The sequence below is a fragment of the Ambystoma mexicanum genome, chromosome 1q (assembly GCF_040938575.1).
Source record: "Ambystoma mexicanum isolate Mex_15411 chromosome 1q, UKY_AmexF1_1, whole genome shotgun sequence".
Lineage (NCBI taxonomy): Eukaryota > Metazoa > Chordata > Amphibia > Caudata > Ambystomatidae > Ambystoma > Ambystoma mexicanum.
The window spans coordinates 926,864,177-926,884,625 of NC_090922.1; the positions used below are offsets into that span (position 1 = coordinate 926,864,177).

Here is a 20,449-nt window from a genome sequence, read left to right on the forward strand (position 1 = left end):
ATCGATTATAGATCATTGAACCAGTTAACAGTCAAGAATAGGTATCCCTTGCCTCTGATCCCAGAATTGTTGGACCAAGTGAAAAACGCCCAAATATACACCAAACTGGACCTCAGGGGGGCTTATCACCTGGTACGCGTAAAAAGTGGCGACGAATGGAAAACGGCTTTCAGGACGAAGTACAGGCTTTACGAATATCAGGTGATGCCCTTCGGGCTTTGCAACGCTCCAGCGGCATTTCAGAGTTTCATGAACGACGTGCTGAGAGATCTGTTGGACATTTGCGCGATCGTCTACATTGATGATATTTTGGTCTACTCTTCCACCAAACAAGAACATATCAGGCATGTACAAGCAGTCCTGGAAAGATTACGCAAATACCAGTTATACGCTAAACTGGAGAAATGCTCCTTCCATGTCAACGAAGTTGAGTTTTTAGGATTCGTTCTTACTCCTCGTGGCATCCGGATGGACAATTGCAAGGTGGATGCGATACTCAACTGGCCTTCACCAACCTCAGTAAAGGGGATACAAAGTTTCTAAGGTTTTGCGAACTTTTATCGTTGCTTCATTCCCGATTTCTCATTGATTGTGCATCCCATTACAACTCTGTTACGAAAGAACCAGCGCTTTGTTTGGACCAGTGAAGCCGAAAAGGCCTTCCAGGACCTCAAGCAATTGTTTACGTCAGCACCGGTTTTACAACATCCGAGGCCTGACCTTCCCTACATAGTAGAAACGGATGCTTCTAATGTTGCCATGGGGGCGGTTCGCTCGCAAAGGAACCCTGAAACCAGGCATTTACATCCCATAGCCTTCTGGTCTAAGAAATTATCTCCAGCTGAAAAACTATGCCATCACGGACAAGGAGCTTTTGGCAACAAAGGCAGCATTCAAAGAATGGAGACACTACCTCCTAGGGGCCAGACACAGTTACAGTAATCACAGACCATCGTAACTTACAATACCTTTGTTCGGCCAAGGCCCAGTCATCACGTCAGTTACGGTGGGCCTTGGTTTTCGCCGAATATGATTATGTAATTACCTTCAGACCAGGGGTCCGGAATGGTAAAGCAGATGCACGGTCTCGCCTGGGAGAAGGAGACAATGCATATGTTGCTCCAGAACCAATCCCCATTATACCCACCGATAAGATCCTGGGTGTGGTGACCACATCTCCATCAAACGAGTTGAGAAATCGTATAAGAGACCAGTTAGGCCCTAAAGATTTACAGGAGTGGGTCTCGACCAGTGCCCGTCATACAGTGGAGGATGGGTTACCGTTCTATATGGGTCGCCTTTACTTACCACAGAAGGCCCAACAGGAACTAATCATTGTTAATTACCATGATTCTACTCTGGAAGGGCATCCAGGGTTAACCAAGACAATGGCCAAGATCAAACATGGTTATTGGTGGCCAACTTAGCGGAAGGACATCATTCAATATGTAACGACTTGTGGGATCTGCGCACAAAATAAAAGCACTAAGCAGAAACCTGCAGGACTTCTAAGCCCCTTAACGGTACCTCCAAGTCCCTGGCATACACAGTTTGGATTTTATCACTGACTTGCCTCCTTGTAGCGGGTACAATACCATTCTTGTGGTGGTCCTCAAAGATGGCGCATTTCATCACCCTGAAGGGACTGCCTACGGCAAACACCTTGGCAAAGGTTTTTCTGGAACAGATCGTGAAATTACATGGGTTGCCATTGGTATTGGTATCAGACCGTGGAATTAATTTATTTCCAAGTTTTGGAAGGAATGTTGTTCCGCACTACAGACAGATGTACGATTATCTACTAGCCACCACCCCCAAACAGATGGCCAGACTCACTTAAGTACTTAAGATGTCTGCTCCACCAATCAGAAGGCACATGGAAGGATCTGTTGTGGGTTGCAGAATATGCATACAACAACTCCCATCACACATCAACCGGGCAAACCCCGTTTAATATTCTCTTTGGCCAACACCCACGAACTTCCGACTTTGATGTTTCAAAGGAATTAGGAATGCCCGCTGTCAAGGCCCTGCATACCAGAATCCATACAGCATTCAAGGAAGCATGCAAGCATCTTACCCTTGCAAAGGAAAGGCAGAAGAAATTTGCAGACCAGCACCGTCAGGAGGCCCCTATAAACAAGTTTGGAGATTCTGTATATGGCTGGCTTCAAAACATGTATCCACGAGAGGGCCGAGAGCATTTAGTCCTCAATACCTGGGCCCATATACCATTAAGACTATAGTTAATCCGGTCGCCATGAAACTGGATTTGCCCACGAACATGCATATCGATCCCGTATTTCACGTCTCCCTCCTGAAACCTGTAAAGTCGGAAACTCGCCTAACTACGCCTCCAGCCCCAATACTCATCGATGGAGAACCCGAATATGAAGTGAATGAGATTTTGGACTCTAAACTAATGCGATCCAAGTTGTATTATTTGGTGGATTGGACCGGATATGGGCCACAAGATAGATCCTGGGAGCCCAGTGATCAGGTACACGCACCAAGGTTCGTCAGGAGATTCCATCGCAACCATCAGACTAAGCGTAGCCCAATCACACTAGGGTCAGCTTTGAGAGGGGCCTTGGGGGATGGGGGGGGGGGAGGGGGAGTGCTGTCACGGCCACGGGCCTGGTCTCTTGCCCCAGTCTTAGTGCCCCAAAACACCATCTGAAGCACTGTGGGTGGTCTCGGGTCAGGTTGCAGGCAGGGGCAAGGTGGGTTAAAGCATGGCGGGTTTGGGGGCACACCAGAAACACTCGAGTACATTGCATTCATGGGTTATTTCACTGAATGGCATTTATGGGCATGCATGGGTTAATACTGAAGTCTGGGACACTTTCAGGGGTTTAATACAATCTCGGTGGGTACATCCTGTGTATGCTGTGCCCGTTAGCCCCTCCAAGATGGAGCACTACTTTGCTGTTGCAGGCCAGTCTCCTGGGCGTGGCTGGTTTACTATAAAAAGCCCCGCCCAAACCACGATCCTTGCTTCGCGTCGTTCTGCTTCAGCAGCATGACGCTCCAGGCATTGTTCCCTGCAAAAGAAAGAAAAAGATCATTACAGCCTGCACGCGCGTGGCCCTCTGGTTCTTGTCAGCTGTTACCAGCACTGGGTCTTCGCCGCAACGCCTTTCCAGGAATCTCTGTCTTCTAGGAATCAGCTGTAACCTTCAGGAATCCTTCCGGCTCTTCACACATCGCTCGCTCATCAGCTGTTTTCTGCCGCACGCCCCGTTCTGCTTCATGAACAGCTTCTGCACGACGGATGACAGCAATTCCCCATTCCGCTTCTTAAGAACGGCTCTTCAAGACGGATGACAGCAATCAGCGCCGTTCCGGTCATTAAGGAAAAAACAAACAAGAAGGTTAGTGAAAGACTTGGATCTCTTGTGCTCTCACCATAAGCACAAAAGAAGCACAATTATGCACCTGCCTGTGAGATTGCTATTAACAAGAGGCGCTATACCAGCCAAGGGCATATTTGGACACGCATTGATATTCTTTAAGGGGCCAAGACTCCACATTGGAACTGGAACTCAATAGACTCCTAAACATACTCCATCGACTTAGCAGTGCAAAACTGTACAAAGGCACTAGTCTCACAGATCCAAGGACCAGTCGCAAGAGAACTGTTACGTGAGCATTTGCACCAAACCACCTGGGAAAATCCTCATTAAAAGAACTTTCACGCCGCAGGAGGTCTGGCCGAAACCCCAGCAGCCAGTGAAGTAACTGGTTGAATCTACAAGCGCCTCTGTTGATATATAACAGCACGAAGAGCTTCCTGAATCATTAAAACAGGTGAGAGAGGACCCCAGAGGTTGGGTATTGGGTGGTACTGGGTGGTGGTTTCTTCCTGAACACAGCATCAGCTGACATTCGTGCACATTCCTTTTCAGATACACACTTCACTATCCAGCGCCCCAGTGCATACCAGAGCAGTAGTGGAGGTTTCCAGGTGTCCCTGCGGAGCAAAGGTGAGCGTTACAAGAACCCGACATTGGCTAGGTTCCTGACTCGTCGAAGCCCTCGACTATCTTTTGTCGGATGTAGAACTTTCTCAATGCAAATGCAAAACCAGCTTCAACCTCAGTTTAGAAGATTTAGTCTTCGACTTCCCTTTGTCATTCTTATGTGGAGCACTGGGCCATGGCTTTTCTGCTTGTCCTTCGAGGGGGTCGAGGTCACATTCTCAAAGATTCAAAGCATTTCACTACGAAATGCATCCCATTTAGCAGGGGAATCCGATTTTGTAGGACACCTGATTACCTCCTTTGAGGAATCACCAGAGGTGGAAGGTGACCTATGACTCCTCTTCTTGGCCTTCTTCGAAGATGAAGAATGGCGCGATTGATTTCTCGATCAAGACAGTTTTGATTTTTTTAAGAATCCCTCAACTCAGTCTTTTTTTTACCTCTTTGAAGGTGGCTTAGAAGGTAAACTCTCCAACGCCAGTTTACCTTTACCCACAGCCCCCCCACCCGCTCTCCCCGAGAGCCCATCGCCTGACAGGAGCCACAGTCAGAGGTATGGTGCCCGGAACCCAGACCCCACAGACACGAGTGGTGGTGGTCTGTGATGGACATTTTCGACCCGCAGTCTTGGCACTTCTTAAAGCCCGACTTGGGCATCGATGCAGTCGTTGAAGAAAACATTTTTCAAATCAAAAATGTATATTTTCACTGAAGCGGCCGTAATTCTCTCGAAGCGTTAGCTCGGAAAAACAGAACTGAAGCAAACGGGCGCTGCATGCACTACTTATACTGATGACGTCAACTGTCGAACGAAGGCCCTCGAGGGACATCGACTCAACGACACTGCACAGCATCCTCTGTCGGAAAAAAATTCCGAAGCAGCTGAAGCTGGAGAGATAATTATCATCAGATGAGGAATGCGTGGGGGGACTCAATCCATTCGAAATTGTTCTTAAGTGAAAGTGAAACCGTTTTTTCTTTTACTGAGGATTCCCAACCTGACAACGGGGAATATTCATAAACATGTGAATCCATGCCAGACCCCATGCTGGAGAAATGTATGTATTAAGCAGTTTATAAAGCCCAAAAATAGCTAGAAGGCAAATCACTGTACAATTAAGGTATGTAGAACATAGTGTGGTCGGACAGGGATTGTCTTGTCGGTCTATTGTCATCATTTGTCGATGAATGGTTTCTTGAAGAGCAGGGTCTTCAGATTGTGTCTGAATCGGATATGGAAGGTAACCAGCCTGATGTAAGCCAAAAAAATGAGTAGACCAAAAAATGAAGTGTTCTCTTACTATGCCCCCTCGCTCTCGAACAGAGCGAGGGGGCATAGTAAGAGAACACTACATTTTTTGGTCTACTCATTCTAGCTCTAGATGTCTGCCCATATCTTGGCACCTGAGGTGGTGATTTTCTCAGGTAAGCATTTAGGAGTTTTGGACATTAGAGCTCTGTAGGTGATGTAAGCAGTCTTGAAGGTGATAGAAGCTTGGATGTGAAGCCTGTGTAGTTTGAGAATGGAACAAATGTTGGCATGCGATGAGGCATGCTACAGAATGCTGGACAGCGTTCACAGGGCCTGAGTAGTGGCTGGAACACCTACCAGGAGGATGCTGCCACTATCCAGGTGGGAGAGCGCCAGGGCCTAGATGACAGATCTGAAGTGTGGGGTGCGGATGAAGGGCTTCATTTGGCATAGGAGACATGGTACAACGCAGATGGCCTCTTCTTGGTTATGTGTGCTTTGAATAAGAGGTTGCAATCAGAGTTGGGGGGAGAAGCTGTTGAGATCGGATTCAGCCAGTTTTGAACTGGAGTGCATTTGGTGGCGTCCCAAAGAGGATGAACTCTATTTGGGTAGGGTTGAGTTCCAGATAGGTACTTGACATCCAGGCTTGAATGGTGACCAGGTAGTGTTTTAATTGGTGAATGCCACCGAGGCAGGTGACCTTCAGATATAGGGGTGTGTCATCAGCATACTGGTGGATGTTAAATATAGCCGATAGAGCTACCAGGGGATCCATGTAGAGGTTGAAGATGACCGGGGAGAGGATGGAGCCTCATGGGACTCTGCAGGTCACTGTGCATTGTTGGCATCTGCGAATGCACAATGGGATGAGCTGGTTTGTGTTGGTGTGGTAGAAGTCATACCATTGAAGGACTGAGGCATTGAATCCCATACGGGAGGATAGGGTGTTTAGTAGTGCTTAGTGGTTAACTGTGTTGAGTGGTCAGGCAGGACCAGAAGGCATGGGTCCTCCTTGTCTGTGAGGAGTGCCTACTTGATGACCTGAATGGTGGCAGTCTACATGCTACATGTTGGTCGGAATCCGGATTGCTATTTGTGAAGTAGGCTGCATCGGATAATAGTTTGAATGCAACAGTCTTCTCGATCTTGCCAATGAAGGGGGAATGGGGCAATAGTTTGATAGCTTGCCCAGATAAAGTGTGGGCTTATTTGGTAGGGTTATCAAAGGATCAGGGAAGATGCCTTGCATGAGTGAGGCATTGATAGTGTGGAGAAGAGTGAGAACCTTTCCTGTGATACGCTACAGGATGGAGGCTGGAATGAGGTTGTCCTTGTAAGAGGTGGTCTTGAGTGACGCAAGGGTTTCTGTGAGTTCTTCCAGTGTTAGGGTCTAGAATTGTAACCATCTTGGGACATGACATGGTGGTACAGCAAGGGTGCCTATGGTGGGTATGGCATAATACAAAGGGGAACCCCTGAAAAAAGAGGAGCTTGGGAGATAAACCTAAACATGCAGCAAAAATAATCCTTCCGAATAACAAATCAAAGCATAATCATTTCTAGCAAAAATGCTAATTTATCCTCACCCCCTTCTAAAAACAAACAGTACATTTGATAACTTGAATAATGTAATGAGTGTCTAACAACTTCATTCTCCATTGAAGCTTTGTTAGGCAAAGTTTGTATGCAGTACCCTCAGGGTGCACTACAACAACTTTGACTACAGGTAATAGGAAACCCAACCTTTGGTATAAGCTTGTACTACACAGTTTGGTAGCGTGTTGAGCAGCCAGGCTCATCTCAAGAGGGGTCAATGTGAGCTGTAGGGGAGTTACACAGAGATTCACAGTGACAAGTATTCAAATAAACACTTTTACACAAGGTTTCTTGAATAAACAATTATTAATTTATTTATCACGAAGGGAGCAACATAAAAAGTAACACAAATATACTTCAATACTATACACTCTTAGTTTCTAAATCAGTAAAGACCCTTTTGGGATGGCCCACAGACACAAAGGACACCCTCAGGTGACTTCAATAGCTAGGGTGCTGGGGACATTTATATCTTACTGTTTGCATTTAGAATACGGTTAGAAGTTGGTAAAAGGAAAAGGTTATTAAAACAAACAAGAGACCACAAATATTTTTAAGTAAGCAAATACTTTTGGATCCCCTAAGCAGAGTCATTCAGTATAGTAGGCTAGGCCAAAGTCAATGGGCAAAAGTCTTACATAGGATGAAGCACCTCTGGTAGGCAAGTAGAAAAGCCTTTGCTCAATGTTTTAGAAGTCTTTGAAGAAAAGAGGAATCAAATGTAGGGCCACAAGCCCTTTAGACTTGTGAGTGGTAGAAGATGCAAGCAACTCTACAATGAGAGCTAAGTTCTCTCAGACTTTTAGAGTACCTTTGTATTGAAGATAAAGTTCAGCAGATGACTTCTGTTTCGGAGTAGAGGGAGGACTTCTGGGGACTCCTGCACTGCAATGGGATGTCACCGCTCGCAAGCGGAAATCTTTCCAACAAGTGGCACTTCAGTGTTTCAGCTCCTCTTGACTACCGCAAATAGCAACACCACGGTTCCTGGCTGTCGAGATGGACTTTCCTTGCTTCTGGGGTCCTGCGCTCTGTTGAGGGGGCTCAGGCTCGGTCAGTCCTGCTTCCTGGGCGTCCGCAGGATCTTCCTGGAGCTCTTGGCCAACTTTAAAGCAAGGCACACAATCTGGTGTTCCTCTCCCTGGCTATTCGGTTTCCAGCACCAACTCTGTGGATATGCAGCCAGCTCAGAGAGAATGTCCAGGTGGCTTACTTTGGAGTTGATTGGTCCCACCAACTCAAGGGGAAGAGTCGTCCTTGCAGGGGCTTCTTTGTCGATACGAATTTCGAGTTTCAGCACAGCAGCAGGGCTTCACCAGGCGAACCAATGGTCCAGGAGTTGCAACAGGCGTCCTCTTCAAGTTCTTCTTTGGTTCCTTCGTCCAGTGGTCGACTGCTTTCCAAGCCAAAAGCCTCACCTTTTATTCAGTTCTCTCCCATTAATTCCAGCCAAGCGGTCAGTCAACCAGCAGGGTGGCTGTCCTTGCTGGACGGTCAGCCAGCAATCACTACGGAGTGCATTTGGGGCTCCTAGGAAACTAAGCACAGGGAGTTTCGGGCCCCTCCCTCGCCACCCCAGACACCCTGGAGGCAGAGGCGGGCTTCACTCGTGAATTTGGCCAAAGGCAAAGCGAACAATGAGACCAAACCTGGTTTGGTGGGCAGAGTAAATCTCAAGAAGGACCTTTCCACAAAGAAATGGTGAAAAAAAGACTGGGCCATTGTGACAAAAATGGCACCCTTGGTAAATGCACACCACGGTAGTTAAAACAAAACCAATGCCACCAATCATTCAGTGAGGAAAGGGTAACATAAAATTGTTACATGAGAAGCTAGACAAAGGGGATACTAGGTAACCCCTCCAGCACCCTAGTATAAAATAGTGTGTGCTGGGTCTAGAAAGTTACAAATGTAAGTAAAGTCAATTTCGCTTTACTGCTCTGGGAAACAGCAGGTTATCCCAGAGAAGGTATTTAGACCTTTGGGTAATCTGAAAGACTTCCCTGTGCCACTGCACTGAAGGTTCTGTGTGACAAAATGTAAACGATGATGGCTATGGAGTTTGTCAGACTCCACAACCAAAAGAAACAGTGGTAAAAATCACATTAAAATACATGAGAGAGTGGGGAAAAAGGGTCTCACTCTCTCCAGGAAAGAAATCAAGTCCTCAAAATCAAGCAAAGTTGCTGGGGGTCTCTAGGGTGGAGGGAATTAGCAAAGGCCTGAGAATTCTCCCTAACAAGCTTATAAAAACATTCATAAGTTAAAAACATTTACTAGATAAACAATATAGCGCAGTTTACAAAAACAATCAATGAATCCAATAGACGAGGACAAATTAATGTGTGCAAGAAATTAACGTACAAAATAGCAAAGATCATGTTTTTCTCAAAGAAGGCCAAAGCTATCTTATCTAGAATCAATCTAGTCAATTATTCATCTGTAATCATGTGAACATATTCAGCTCATATTAGAACTAGATTTATATGGTGGGTAGAATGTCATCAAGTGGCGAATGATCTTGCCAATTTTGTCTGGGGAACAGAAGAACAGGTTGATGGCATTGCATCTCTCCCTGGATTCAGGTATGGGGGCGGGGGGCCTGATAGACGGCGGATGCAAAGTTTGATGGCCTTGAAAAAGGCTCTGCTCTTGTTGGGGGTTTCGGCTATGGATGCTATATAGTAATGAGCTTTGACTGAGGTGGTAAGCAGAACATAGCATATACATGAATGCATTTACTCAACCGTTGTGCAATGATGATGCAATCATTTGGTTACCACCTAACTCGATTGTCATGTTGATCATTGCTCTGCAATACCACATCACTCCAACTGGTACCCAAAAACTGGACTACATATTTTGCCACTTAATTCTATGAGTGGGCAAAAATAATTGCATACCTATGATAACTGGCACAGATAGATTAATACTCGTTACAATAGGATATTCGATATGAAACTACGCAACTGTTACACCATCCACTGGTCTCCTTACACACACGAATGCCCTTGCAGCCACTAAACCCTCCATCTCAGGTCCTGATCTGCCTTCCCCTTCTAACCTCATGTCCTCACTCCCTCAAGCAGCACGGCAGCGGCAGACCATGCTATACAACAAGAACACACAAAGGCATCCAACGGGCTATGGTCATACTCGCACGTTCCTTTCATTGCAACGTTGGCAGCTGCCCTGGCGTCTTGGAGACAGTCGACGAAGACGCCGGCTTTTTTCTTTGCTTCATCACGCCCCCAGGAAGACCCGGCAGCGTTTTGACAACTTGGGTCATGTGACAAGGAAACGTGCTACATCATCGGTCACGTGATGGGGTCATGTGACACTCCTAGGCCCCTTCAAAACCGGAGAGGGATCGCTCATTCAGTGCTTCACAGCTCACCCAATCAGGCACTGTTCGGCGTCTTCCTGTCTCCACATCTCGATTCTGGACTACGGACTGCTCTTCTTGGATTCCCCTGTCAAGCCCTCGGATAATGTTTTGCTCTGCTGTTTCAGGACCTTTTGGACTGTGTTTTGGATTCCTTTGGATTACCCCTTGTTTCAATGAACTTGGCTGGCTTTTGACCTTGGAACTCTTAACGGTCTGTTTTCGGATTTCCTCTTCTGTTACCTTTCGAAGTGCCCTCTCTATACAGTTTTGCAGTGCCAAATTCCGCAGCAATCTTCCAGTACTGCGCCTACCCGCTGCCGCTTGCTCCACACTGCAGCCACACTGAACACCTCCATTTCATCTGTGCTCTGTCTCCAGACTCCTTTGTACCTTGGTAAGCCCCTTGATATTTGTTACCTTGCTATTCAGTGAATTGTTTGCCATTATACTGACCCATTGCTTGCTTTACAGCAATCGAGGGGTCACTGGTGTACCTGGCGTTCTTCGGCACTCAAATACCTGTGGCCTCAAGGATCGCTCAGGAAGTTATTTGTACCTTTCTGAGTGGAACTTGTGGACAGAGGCCCCATAATCTTCACGACCATCAAGTCATAACAGCAACCCGCCCGCAGTCGTTGACTCCTTCATCCATTTCAGATATTTAAGTTGTGAGCCTACAAAACAGCCCATTTATCCAAGGGGCTTAAGCAGGTAGGTCTTTTTCTGTACATAGCGTACCCGAGTCGTGGCTCCTTAAAGTCCTTGTTTGTCAAATATGGATCCAGCCTAACATAGCATTATCGTTGCATAGGCAATGACGTGCAGGAACCGGAAGTGTTCACCTGAGTTGCTAAGGTTATCCGAGTTACAGGAAATGGTCTTCGCTTGATGCGAGCAGCTAACTGCACAGATACCGCTGAGGTACGAATGCCAGGAAGCAAGATGTCCTACTTCCAGGTAATCACGTCATGTGAGCGAATGTTAGGTTCTAGCACGTACATGTTGTAAACATCATTAGTATGGTAGTGCAGCATGCAAGAATTTGCAGGCTTCACTTCTATTTGTAACTAGAAAACTCTCTTGTATAAGGATTAGTGTTTGACCGAAGTAAAAAGATTTGCGGCGTAATTGTCGGCCAAATCGCCAGTACACTCACAAATTCTACCCCCCCAAATTACTTTTTTCCGTCCGCCGCCTCTACTGTAGCCTGCAGCATCAGTTCCATCCCTCTAACCCGGGTCGGGTCTGACACTGCATGGTCCCTTTTTCTTTTTTCTTCTTTCCTTTTTTTCGGTTGCCCGCCTCCAATGTTGTGTAAGTGGGGGACACCCCTGCAATCCCCAAAGCCAAAAATGGGGAGCAGGGGCAATGTTCCCCCTAAGCTGTGCGCATGTGCGCTTGCCCAGCTTCCTTCTGGGTGACCCTCAGAAGAATTTTTGCAGCGCACACAGACAGTTCTCACCTATTCAAAAAGATTTAATAAGGCACAAGCCACAGCAATTACCTGAAATTTTCTCTTAAAATAAGCAACTAGTCTTGTTATTCTGATCATTTGCATTTGGAAGGGTGACCATAAACACCTAAAATCCCTAACAGCAAAATACGCACACAAGAGGTTAAAAACTAATATGAAAAACTAGCTCCATGAACAGAAGAATCTAACCAAGATATGCCTGCACACATCAACCAAATAATGTTCCCTCCCCACCCATGACACCTAAACTGGACTACCACACTTTCACCTTGTGACTAACTTCTGCCCCAAGATACTATCGGACAACCTTGACTCTTCCTCTCTTGGCTCTGCGAAAGGTTAGCAGACGTGTAGCTACATCCACTTGTTTTATGTTTGTTGTAATATGAATCACGTTACAACCCTACACAATGATATCAGGGTGGGGTATGTTGCATACAATCTTGTATGCACTGCAAAATAATTGTGTACAAGCAGAGTTATGACATTCTTACAATGCACATAGTATGTTGAGGCATTAAATATTCCTTGCATGCAAAGTATTGTGGGTCTGCAAATATCCCAGTGGATGTTTACTGCTAAAATCCCTCACCTTTTACAGTGCTCTCTCAACTGGTATTGGAGGCTAGCTGTAACGCTCACCTGATTTCCACGGAGGCGCTGGGCTGGACTGAGCTGTCGCCGTGTCTTCTAGTGTGACTCGTAGACCTTGCCCTTCTCCTAGGGCTGGTCCCCTTCTCACGATGTACCGGACGTGTAGAGTGAGGTGTCTGCAGACGGAAGAACAAGGATTTAGGAACTGGATTGACAACTTCTCCTTCCTCTTATTCGAACCAAGGGCGTGGCTTGCTCACCTTAGATATATTAAGGCCGGGCTCTCCATCCTCCGTCTTTGCAGGGGCGCAAGTACCAGTTACTTCACTGGTTCACCGACAATCCTCTTGATTGCAGAGGTTGATGTTTGAAGATACCGCCGTTTACCGCACAAGCAGTTTCTTTATAGTTATTGGAGCACCCTTAATTTAGTCCCTTGCTCAGTCTCAGGGTGTCAAGATTGAAATTGTAGAGGAATGATGCGGCGAGCAGGTGAGTAGGAAAGATGACCGGTTGCTGTCACCCTTTCTCTTTGTCCTGCAGGTTTAGGTGCAATGGACGCTGATTAATAAGTGCCCAGGATCGTGCAAGCGCGTATGTACGAAGAAGATGAAGCGCGGTGCACGTAAGTAAAATGACTGCTGTTTGTTTCAAAAGCACGCCTTAATGTCTCTTTTGTCCTTGCAGATCGTGGATGCAGAGAGCGTTGCTAGATGGATGCCGGCGAACGTGCGAGCGCGTAAGTAGAAAGTTTATGGTTGGTTTAGAATGCGCCTTAAAATGTCTCCCTTTGTTTTGTAGAGGCCGGCATGCAGCGCTTCTTGAAGTTCAGAACGTGCGGAGCGCAGGTAAGCAATTCAAGAATGCAATGCTTAATCAAGTCCTTTTCTTTGCAGATGTCGATGGGGAGCCGAAGAAAGCGGCGGAAGGCTTTGGAAGATGCCGCCGTATTTGGTAAGTAAGAGCGCTGCTCTCAAATTGAATTCTGCTAACCTGTTGTTTTGTCTTGGCAGGTGCAGCTGAGGATCGGATCTCTAGCAGGTAAGGAATTCGTTTTCCCAGGAACTGGAGCTGAAGAATCTCAGGAAGACTGGAGCTGACACGGTGAGCGTCCTGCTGCAGATGCAGAATAACGCGAAGCACGTTTCATCAATCGGGTGTGGTTTAAATAGCCTTCTGTAGTGCTTAGGCGTCTTCTTCCACAGCCTCGCCCAGGTAAGAAAAGAGTTCCTGTGTTCTGATTCCAGGGAGTGGCTCCTGCCCCACCCAGACAGGAAAAGTAGTTCCAGGCAGAGAAGGATCAGAAGACCATCGAGCTGGTAAGTAAGCAGCATGGTCTGCTGCAGGTAGGTCCACCCAAGCACTCTTAAGCATTATGAGCCCGGCGCTTCCAGCGCCGGGACCGGTCATCTTTATGAGCCTGGTGCCACTGGCGCCAGGACAAGGTCCAAAAGGTCCCGATAGGGACTGGCTGGTACCCAGGATCAAGGTTATGGGCCTGCTTCCAAGGATGTGAGGCAAGTCCTGACCCCTTGGAAGCAGGGATCATGACACAGCAATTGAATGGTACTGGCCAAAATCTGTCAAATGTACCATTCAATTATTTTTTTTCGATCAATTGGGGTATTTTGACAAGTAACAGTGATGACCGAGTGGCTTTCATCATGAGCTGGAGATTGCCTACATCACAAGCTTTTTTGGAGTAAGTGAAAACAAGTTATGAACTATGGCATAATTATGTGCAAAGTGTGGTGTTGCAGATGCTGACAAGCACGGTAGGTGCAATTGTATATGTGTCTCCCTCTACAGGAAATGAGAGGATGCTTCAATCAAGAAAGGGCGAACTGTGACTGAGAGCACATTATGCTGAATTGAGCCAACGGAGTACTAACTAGTTATTCCTAATGTTTGTGTAGAAAATAAAGTAAATATTGCTTTTCATACCCCCCATGTCCTAAACAGCGCTAATTAAGTGTTCACAACACAGACTATAGTCTGCATAGTCTTCAATGGTCCTGAAGAAGGGGTCCTAGAATAATTTAACATCGCTGAAAACCGTCGACCAGATTGTATGGGATGGCATTAGGCTGGATATGCTACCCACATTGACCAGATCATAATACAGCAATTATTTTGGTGTTTTAAGATTGGGGCCGTAATATCCCTAGGTTTCACACGCACAAGGCTAATAAAGAAAGGCAACACCACAGATGTTGCCATTTTTCACGTTCTTATCTCTCACGAAATGGGGTTTGGTTTTCCCTTTCTTTTTCTAACCACTTTCTTAAATAGGCAGGTCACCACCCCGTTCTAGGGTGAGTTAAACTGCTATGAGAGACAGGTAGTTCCTCTCTGTTTCCTGGGAATATGCTCTAGACGAAAGCTTTATGTCTGCATACTAAATTATCTGTACAATTATGGGTGTCCTGTCCATTCCCCTTGTGTGATTACCCAACAATGGATACATATTCCTTGCGGAAAACATTCAAGCATAAGTTTTAAAGTGAACTGACCTCCAAAAACCTGCAAAGCGCATTATGCGGGTGACCAGAGTATGGAGACATGGGAAAAAAAAAAAATTTGGAGTATACATATGAATGGTCTGGAAGTTTGATGAAGCAAGAAAGCGAGGTGGATTGTCCCCTGTAGATTCAAATCCTTCAGGAAATAAAAATGAAGTGAGTTCACTATAAATAGTTCTTCAAATGTTTGCCTCTAAGAGACGTCCTGGGTTAATATTCAAAGTAGTTACTGTCAATCTAGTACCATTTCCCTTTTCAAGAAGATGTCCGCGAATGGAAAATCGAGATCAAGCCTTCCACTTGAAAATGCTACACAATCATTCTGTTTTCTTGATGGAAGCTACAAACAAATAAAGAGGCGGGTTCTTGTATGACAATCAAAGGTAGATTAAGGTTAGCGCTAATGAAAGAACTCAAAAGTTTCTACTGCATAAGGGAGAGCTATTTTAAATGGTTAAGTCTCAGATGTCAAGTGGACGAGAGCGGGTGTAGAGGGCTCGGGGGGAGCTGACCTACATTCCCACTTAGGAATGCTCACATTCAATTAGCCCGGGGGTGGCGAGTCAGACACTGTCTTGTGTTGTGGGGTGAAAGTTAGCACTAAAACCTGGACATTCACTTCTGGGAGTGTTTGAAAACCTGAAAGTCACATAAGGGTGAGAATTTGATAGTCTTTTGGCCGATTGTTGCAAGGAGAGATGTAAGAGTGAAGTGGAAAGATGTACATCCGCCACAAGAAACAATCTTGCTGCGAGGACTGGAAAAGACAGCCAAAGAGATCATGTATTAAGAGGGGGCATACAAACATGTAGATGTCATATTTGAACATTGATTAGGGAACCAGATAACAAGGAAAGCAACTATGGCAATACCTACAAAAACAAAAAATAAAGATTCTATTGAGAGAATGTTTATTCCCCATGCTCAAAAGAGAAATAAGGATGTGGAACAGGGAGATGTGTATACCAATTATTGGGCCCAGCACTGAAACCAAAACATAGCAACAGAAAATTTGGTGTTGCTGGGTGCGTTGCCTGTATAAATATGAAACATTTATAAATATTTTTTGTTAAAAAAGTAATGCTGTACATACAGTTGACAAGACAAGAGAGTTCTTTATTTCTTTGTATATGTCCAATATTAACTAACTTTCTCTTTTTTACTATACTCACCGGGACAACTGTGACCAGGGCCATGTGCATGTTTATCTTTGTGGCTGTGACCATGGGATTCGTGGCTGTGAGCATGGGATTCGTGGCTGTGACCATGTCCTCCGTGACCCCCATGACTATGACCGTGGTTAAGTGAGCCATTAAGTAATGAATGGCTGTGTCCATGCCCTGTCAAACAATGACAAATGGTATTCATTCATGAGCCTGCATCTTTATATTCATCATCTTCCTACCCCGGAGAATGTCAGTAGCAAAGAGGTCTCCAATCTAGTGATGCACATTTCTCAATATGCCCATGTTAAAAATTGACAAATGGAAGTAAATACAAAGCAGCTTTTCCCACTTGAACATAATTAAGGTTCATTGAACAAACAAAAGAATTTCATCAATTAACAAGCTGTACTACACCAGTGTGACAACCCATTTGACAATTCATCCAAAATAAAACATATGAAGGCATTTCTTTGGTATGTAGCGAACTGTTGGGTTTCTTAATTTCATTAACTTTTTTTTAAACAAAGGCTAGATAAACATACAATCTAATAAGTAAAATAAAATACAGCACAACAGATATTTTGTTACACTAATCTGTGAAGCATTTAGCGTAGGCAATCATACCTCACAAACTAACAGTTTGTGAAAAAAGTAGCATTTACTTATAAATGTATGACAATGCATTACTTACCGTAAAAGCATTTCTGATGGTTGTATCTGCTTAGATTCACATGCTGTGCATAGGTCCGACATCCAGTGGTCACTGCGGAATATTGCATTTTGTTTTTCGTAGTCGAAAAAGGGGACATCGACAAGGCGTGTCTGTAACACTATCCCTATAGTGACGTGCGTTGTACCCACAATCCCTCACGCGTCAAGGTCCCTCTGTTTGTATTTTTCTGCCCTGAGGGAGCCTTCTAGACGTACGTGAGTGAGTACAGAAAAGAGAGAAATATAGAAAAGGATGTCTATGTTCCTTCCATCCGAGCGGGGAGGAAGGGTGGGCGCATGTGAATCTAAGCAGATACAACCATCAGAAATGCTTTTACGGTAAGTAATGCATTGTCTTCTGATGTTTGTTAATCTGCTTAGAATCACATGCTGTGCATAGACTAGCGAGCAGTACCCGGAGTTGGCGGTGGGTTATGAGAAGGAACAGTAGAGAAAAGATGTCTTAATACTGCCTGTCCCACCTGGGAGTCAGATCTAGAGTGTGCATCTAGACAGTGTTTTGTAAAGGTGTGCACAGAACTCCAGGTAGCCGCTTTGCAGATGGACTCAAGGGGAACATTTGCAATGAACGCTATGGAAGCCCCAGTGCCTCGAGTGGAGTGTGCTCTTGGCTTGAAGGGTAGTTCTCTCTTAGCAAGAGTGTAACAGAGAGTGATGCATTGAACAATCCATCTAGATATAGTGGACTTTGAAACTGCATCTCCTTCTCTTCCTGCTGCCACAGTGACAAAGAACTGATTAGTCTTTCTCAGTGGTCTGGTTCTTTCCATGTAGAACATGACAGCTCTGCGTACGTCTAGTGTATGCAGACTTTTTTCTCCCAAGCTGGAAGGGTTTTGAAAGAACGTTGGTAGTTCTATTGACTGGTTTACATGAAATTTTCGAGATGAATTTTGGAGCAAACCTTGGGTGTGTGCGTAGAACCACCTTATCCTTGTGAACTGTTACGAAGGGGTCTAGTACAGAAAGAGCCTGTAGTTCACTTACTCTCCTAATGGAGGTGATAGCTATTAGGAAAGCAGTCTTAAGAGTGAGGTCTTGTGCATGGGTTCGAAAGGAGGGCCCATGAGTCTAGAAAGTACCACATTTAAGTCCCATCCGGGAGCTGGGTTAGCTATCGGAGGGTGTATTCTCTTTACCCCCTCCATGAAGGCCTTGATAACTGGTATCTTCCACCACGACACTTTAAGTTGGGAAGTGGTGTATGCAGAAAGTGCCGCTAGGTGGACTTTAATGGAATTGAACACTAGACCTGAATCCAGTAAATGGGTCAAGTACAGAACAATGTTAGTGGGAGAGCAGTCAACTGGGTTGATGCTCTTACCTCTACACCAGATGACAAATCTTTTCCACTTGCTAGAATAGCAGTGGCGAGTATTAGGTTTTATGGCTTCCCTGAGGATGTCCATACATCTCTGCGGGAGTTGTAAATGTCCAAATTCTATGATCTCAGGAGCCAGGCTGCTAAGTTCATGGTCTGAGGGCATGGATGCAGTGTCCTGTGACAGCATGTTGTACGGGCAGGGAAGTTTCTCTGGGGGAGATAGGGACATCTCCATCAAGTGAGCGAACCATGGCTGCCGGGCCCACATTGGGGCCACTAGTATCATGGTAACCTGCTCCTGGTGCATCTTGTGCACCACTTTGTTGAGAAGGGGAGTCGGGGGAAAGGCATAAACAAATTTCCCTGACCATTGAATCGACAGACCGTTCCCCTTGGACTGGTTCTGGGGGTACCTGGAGGCGTAACTTTGGCATTGTGAGTTCTCCATAGTTGCGAACAGGTCGATTTCCGGGAATCCCCATTGCGTGAAGACGTCTAAGACGATGTCTTCGTGCAATTGCCATTTGTACTCTTCGGGCAGGGGGAAGTCTCTGCTGAGTTTGTCTGCTAGCAGATTGAGTTCCCCTGGTACATGTTGTGATAGTAGGAACATGTGTTTGAGAGCCCACTTCCATATATTCTGGGACAGCTTGGACAGTCCTGGAGAGTGAGTGCCCCCCTTGCTTGTTGAGGTAGTACATGGCTGTGGCGCTGTCTGTGAGGACCATCACTGTCTTTCCTTGTAGGTGTTCCTGAAAGGCTTTCAGTGCTTTGAACACCGCTAGTAGTTCCAGCAGGTTTATATGCTTGGATGCTAAGCTCGGAGTCCATGCTCCGTGAGCAGTCTGATGGGATAGGTGAGCCCCCCATCCTGTGAGGGATGCGTCTGTGGTTAGAGTGGCTTCCACTGCGGGTGTGGCAAAAGTTTTCCCTAATAACAGGTTTTCTTTTGTCCACCACCGTAGCGAGAGAACCAAGGCCTGCGAGACCACCACTAGATCGTCCCATTGTCCGCTGGCCTGACACCACTTGCTGTAGAGCCACTCTTGCATTGGGCGCATGCGCAGGCGCGCGTGAGGTACCAAATAAATACATGCCGCCATCATCCCTAGCAAGCGCATTGCTTTGCGTACCGTCACCTCTCGACCTGCCACATAATGGGGGATCTGAAACAGCATGTTTTGGACCCTCTCGTTGGAGGGGAAGACGAGGCCGTCCTTTGTTCGAATTAGAGCCCCTAGGAATTGTTTGATTTGGCTGGGGTCTAAACTGGACTTCTTTTCGTTGATGGAGAAGCCCAGTTGGGACAAAAGGTCTACGGTCTTTTGGGTATTGGAGAAGCATGTTTCGTAAGAATCCCCTGTTATGAGCCAGTCGTCGAGGTAAGGGTATACCGGGATGGATAACCTGCGCAGGTGGGCCGCTGCCACTGCCAGTACTTTCGTGAATACCCTTGGTGCAGATGCTATCCCGAAGGGTAGTACTCTGAACTGGTAGTGTTTGTTGTCTATCTTGAACCCGAGGTATTTTCTGTGCGCTGGCAACATTAAAATATGAAAGTATGCATCTTTCATGTCTACTGTTGTCATGTAATCCCCTTGTGATAACAGTGGGATTACTTCCTGCAAGGTCACCATACGAAACTTTTGGGGTTTGACAAACTTGTTCGCTGGGGGACAGCCTCTTATAGCTTCTTTTTTCAGTAGCTCTTCTACTTCTTGAAGAAAAATGGTGAGGTGTTCCGGTGTCATGCGTCGGTTCTGTGGGGGTCTGTACTTCGGGGAACCGTTGAATTCGATGCAGTATCCGTGGGCTATGGTGGATAATACCCAGCGGACTGACGATATTCCCTCCCATGCTGATAAGAACGATGTTAGCCGGCCCCCGACCGGTGATGCATGGGAGGGGACCCGAATCTTCGGGTCATTTGTTGGTATTGGGCGTGGAACCTTTGGGGCTGGAGCCGCGACCTCTTCCTTTGCCACAGCGTTGACCTCTTTGACTGAACTGGGTGTTGTTACCCTGGTTAGAGGGCCAGTTGGTAGCAGAGTAAAATTGCTGTTGGTTTTGCTGCTGGCGTTGGCCACGAAAGGAGCGTCTATTGCCATAGCCGCGTCTGTTAGGGGGCCTAGAAATTTGGTCAAGAGTCTTGATGGTATCAAACTCTTTCTTCGCATGTTCTAGGGCCTCATCAACTGCTTTCCCAAACAGATGTGTTTGTTCTATGGGCTTATTTATCAGGGAAGCCTGGGTTTCCGGCTTAAATCCCGAATTGCACAGCCAGACATGGCGTTTGAGAAGTATTCCCTGAACCAGGGAACGGCCAGCCGTCTCTGCGGCATCTAAGGAGTTCTTTACGATGCCCTGGTTTACAAGAGTTCCCTCTGAGATTATAGCTAACAGGCGTGAACGCAG

At 46.1% G+C, this 20,449-nt stretch overlaps 1 protein-coding gene across 1 annotated transcript in view; it reads right to left on the reverse strand.

Annotated features, from left to right (window-relative positions):
* Positions 1–20,449, reverse strand: part of SLC30A7 (solute carrier family 30 member 7) — a 529,473-nt gene that overhangs the window by 267,133 nt on the left and 241,891 nt on the right. Inside the window, exon 6 of the mRNA XM_069641566.1 lies at positions 15,985–16,152. Within this exon, the coding sequence (XP_069497667.1) occupies positions 15,985–16,152 (168 nt within the window). The remainder of the gene's footprint in view (positions 1–15,984; positions 16,153–20,449) is intronic.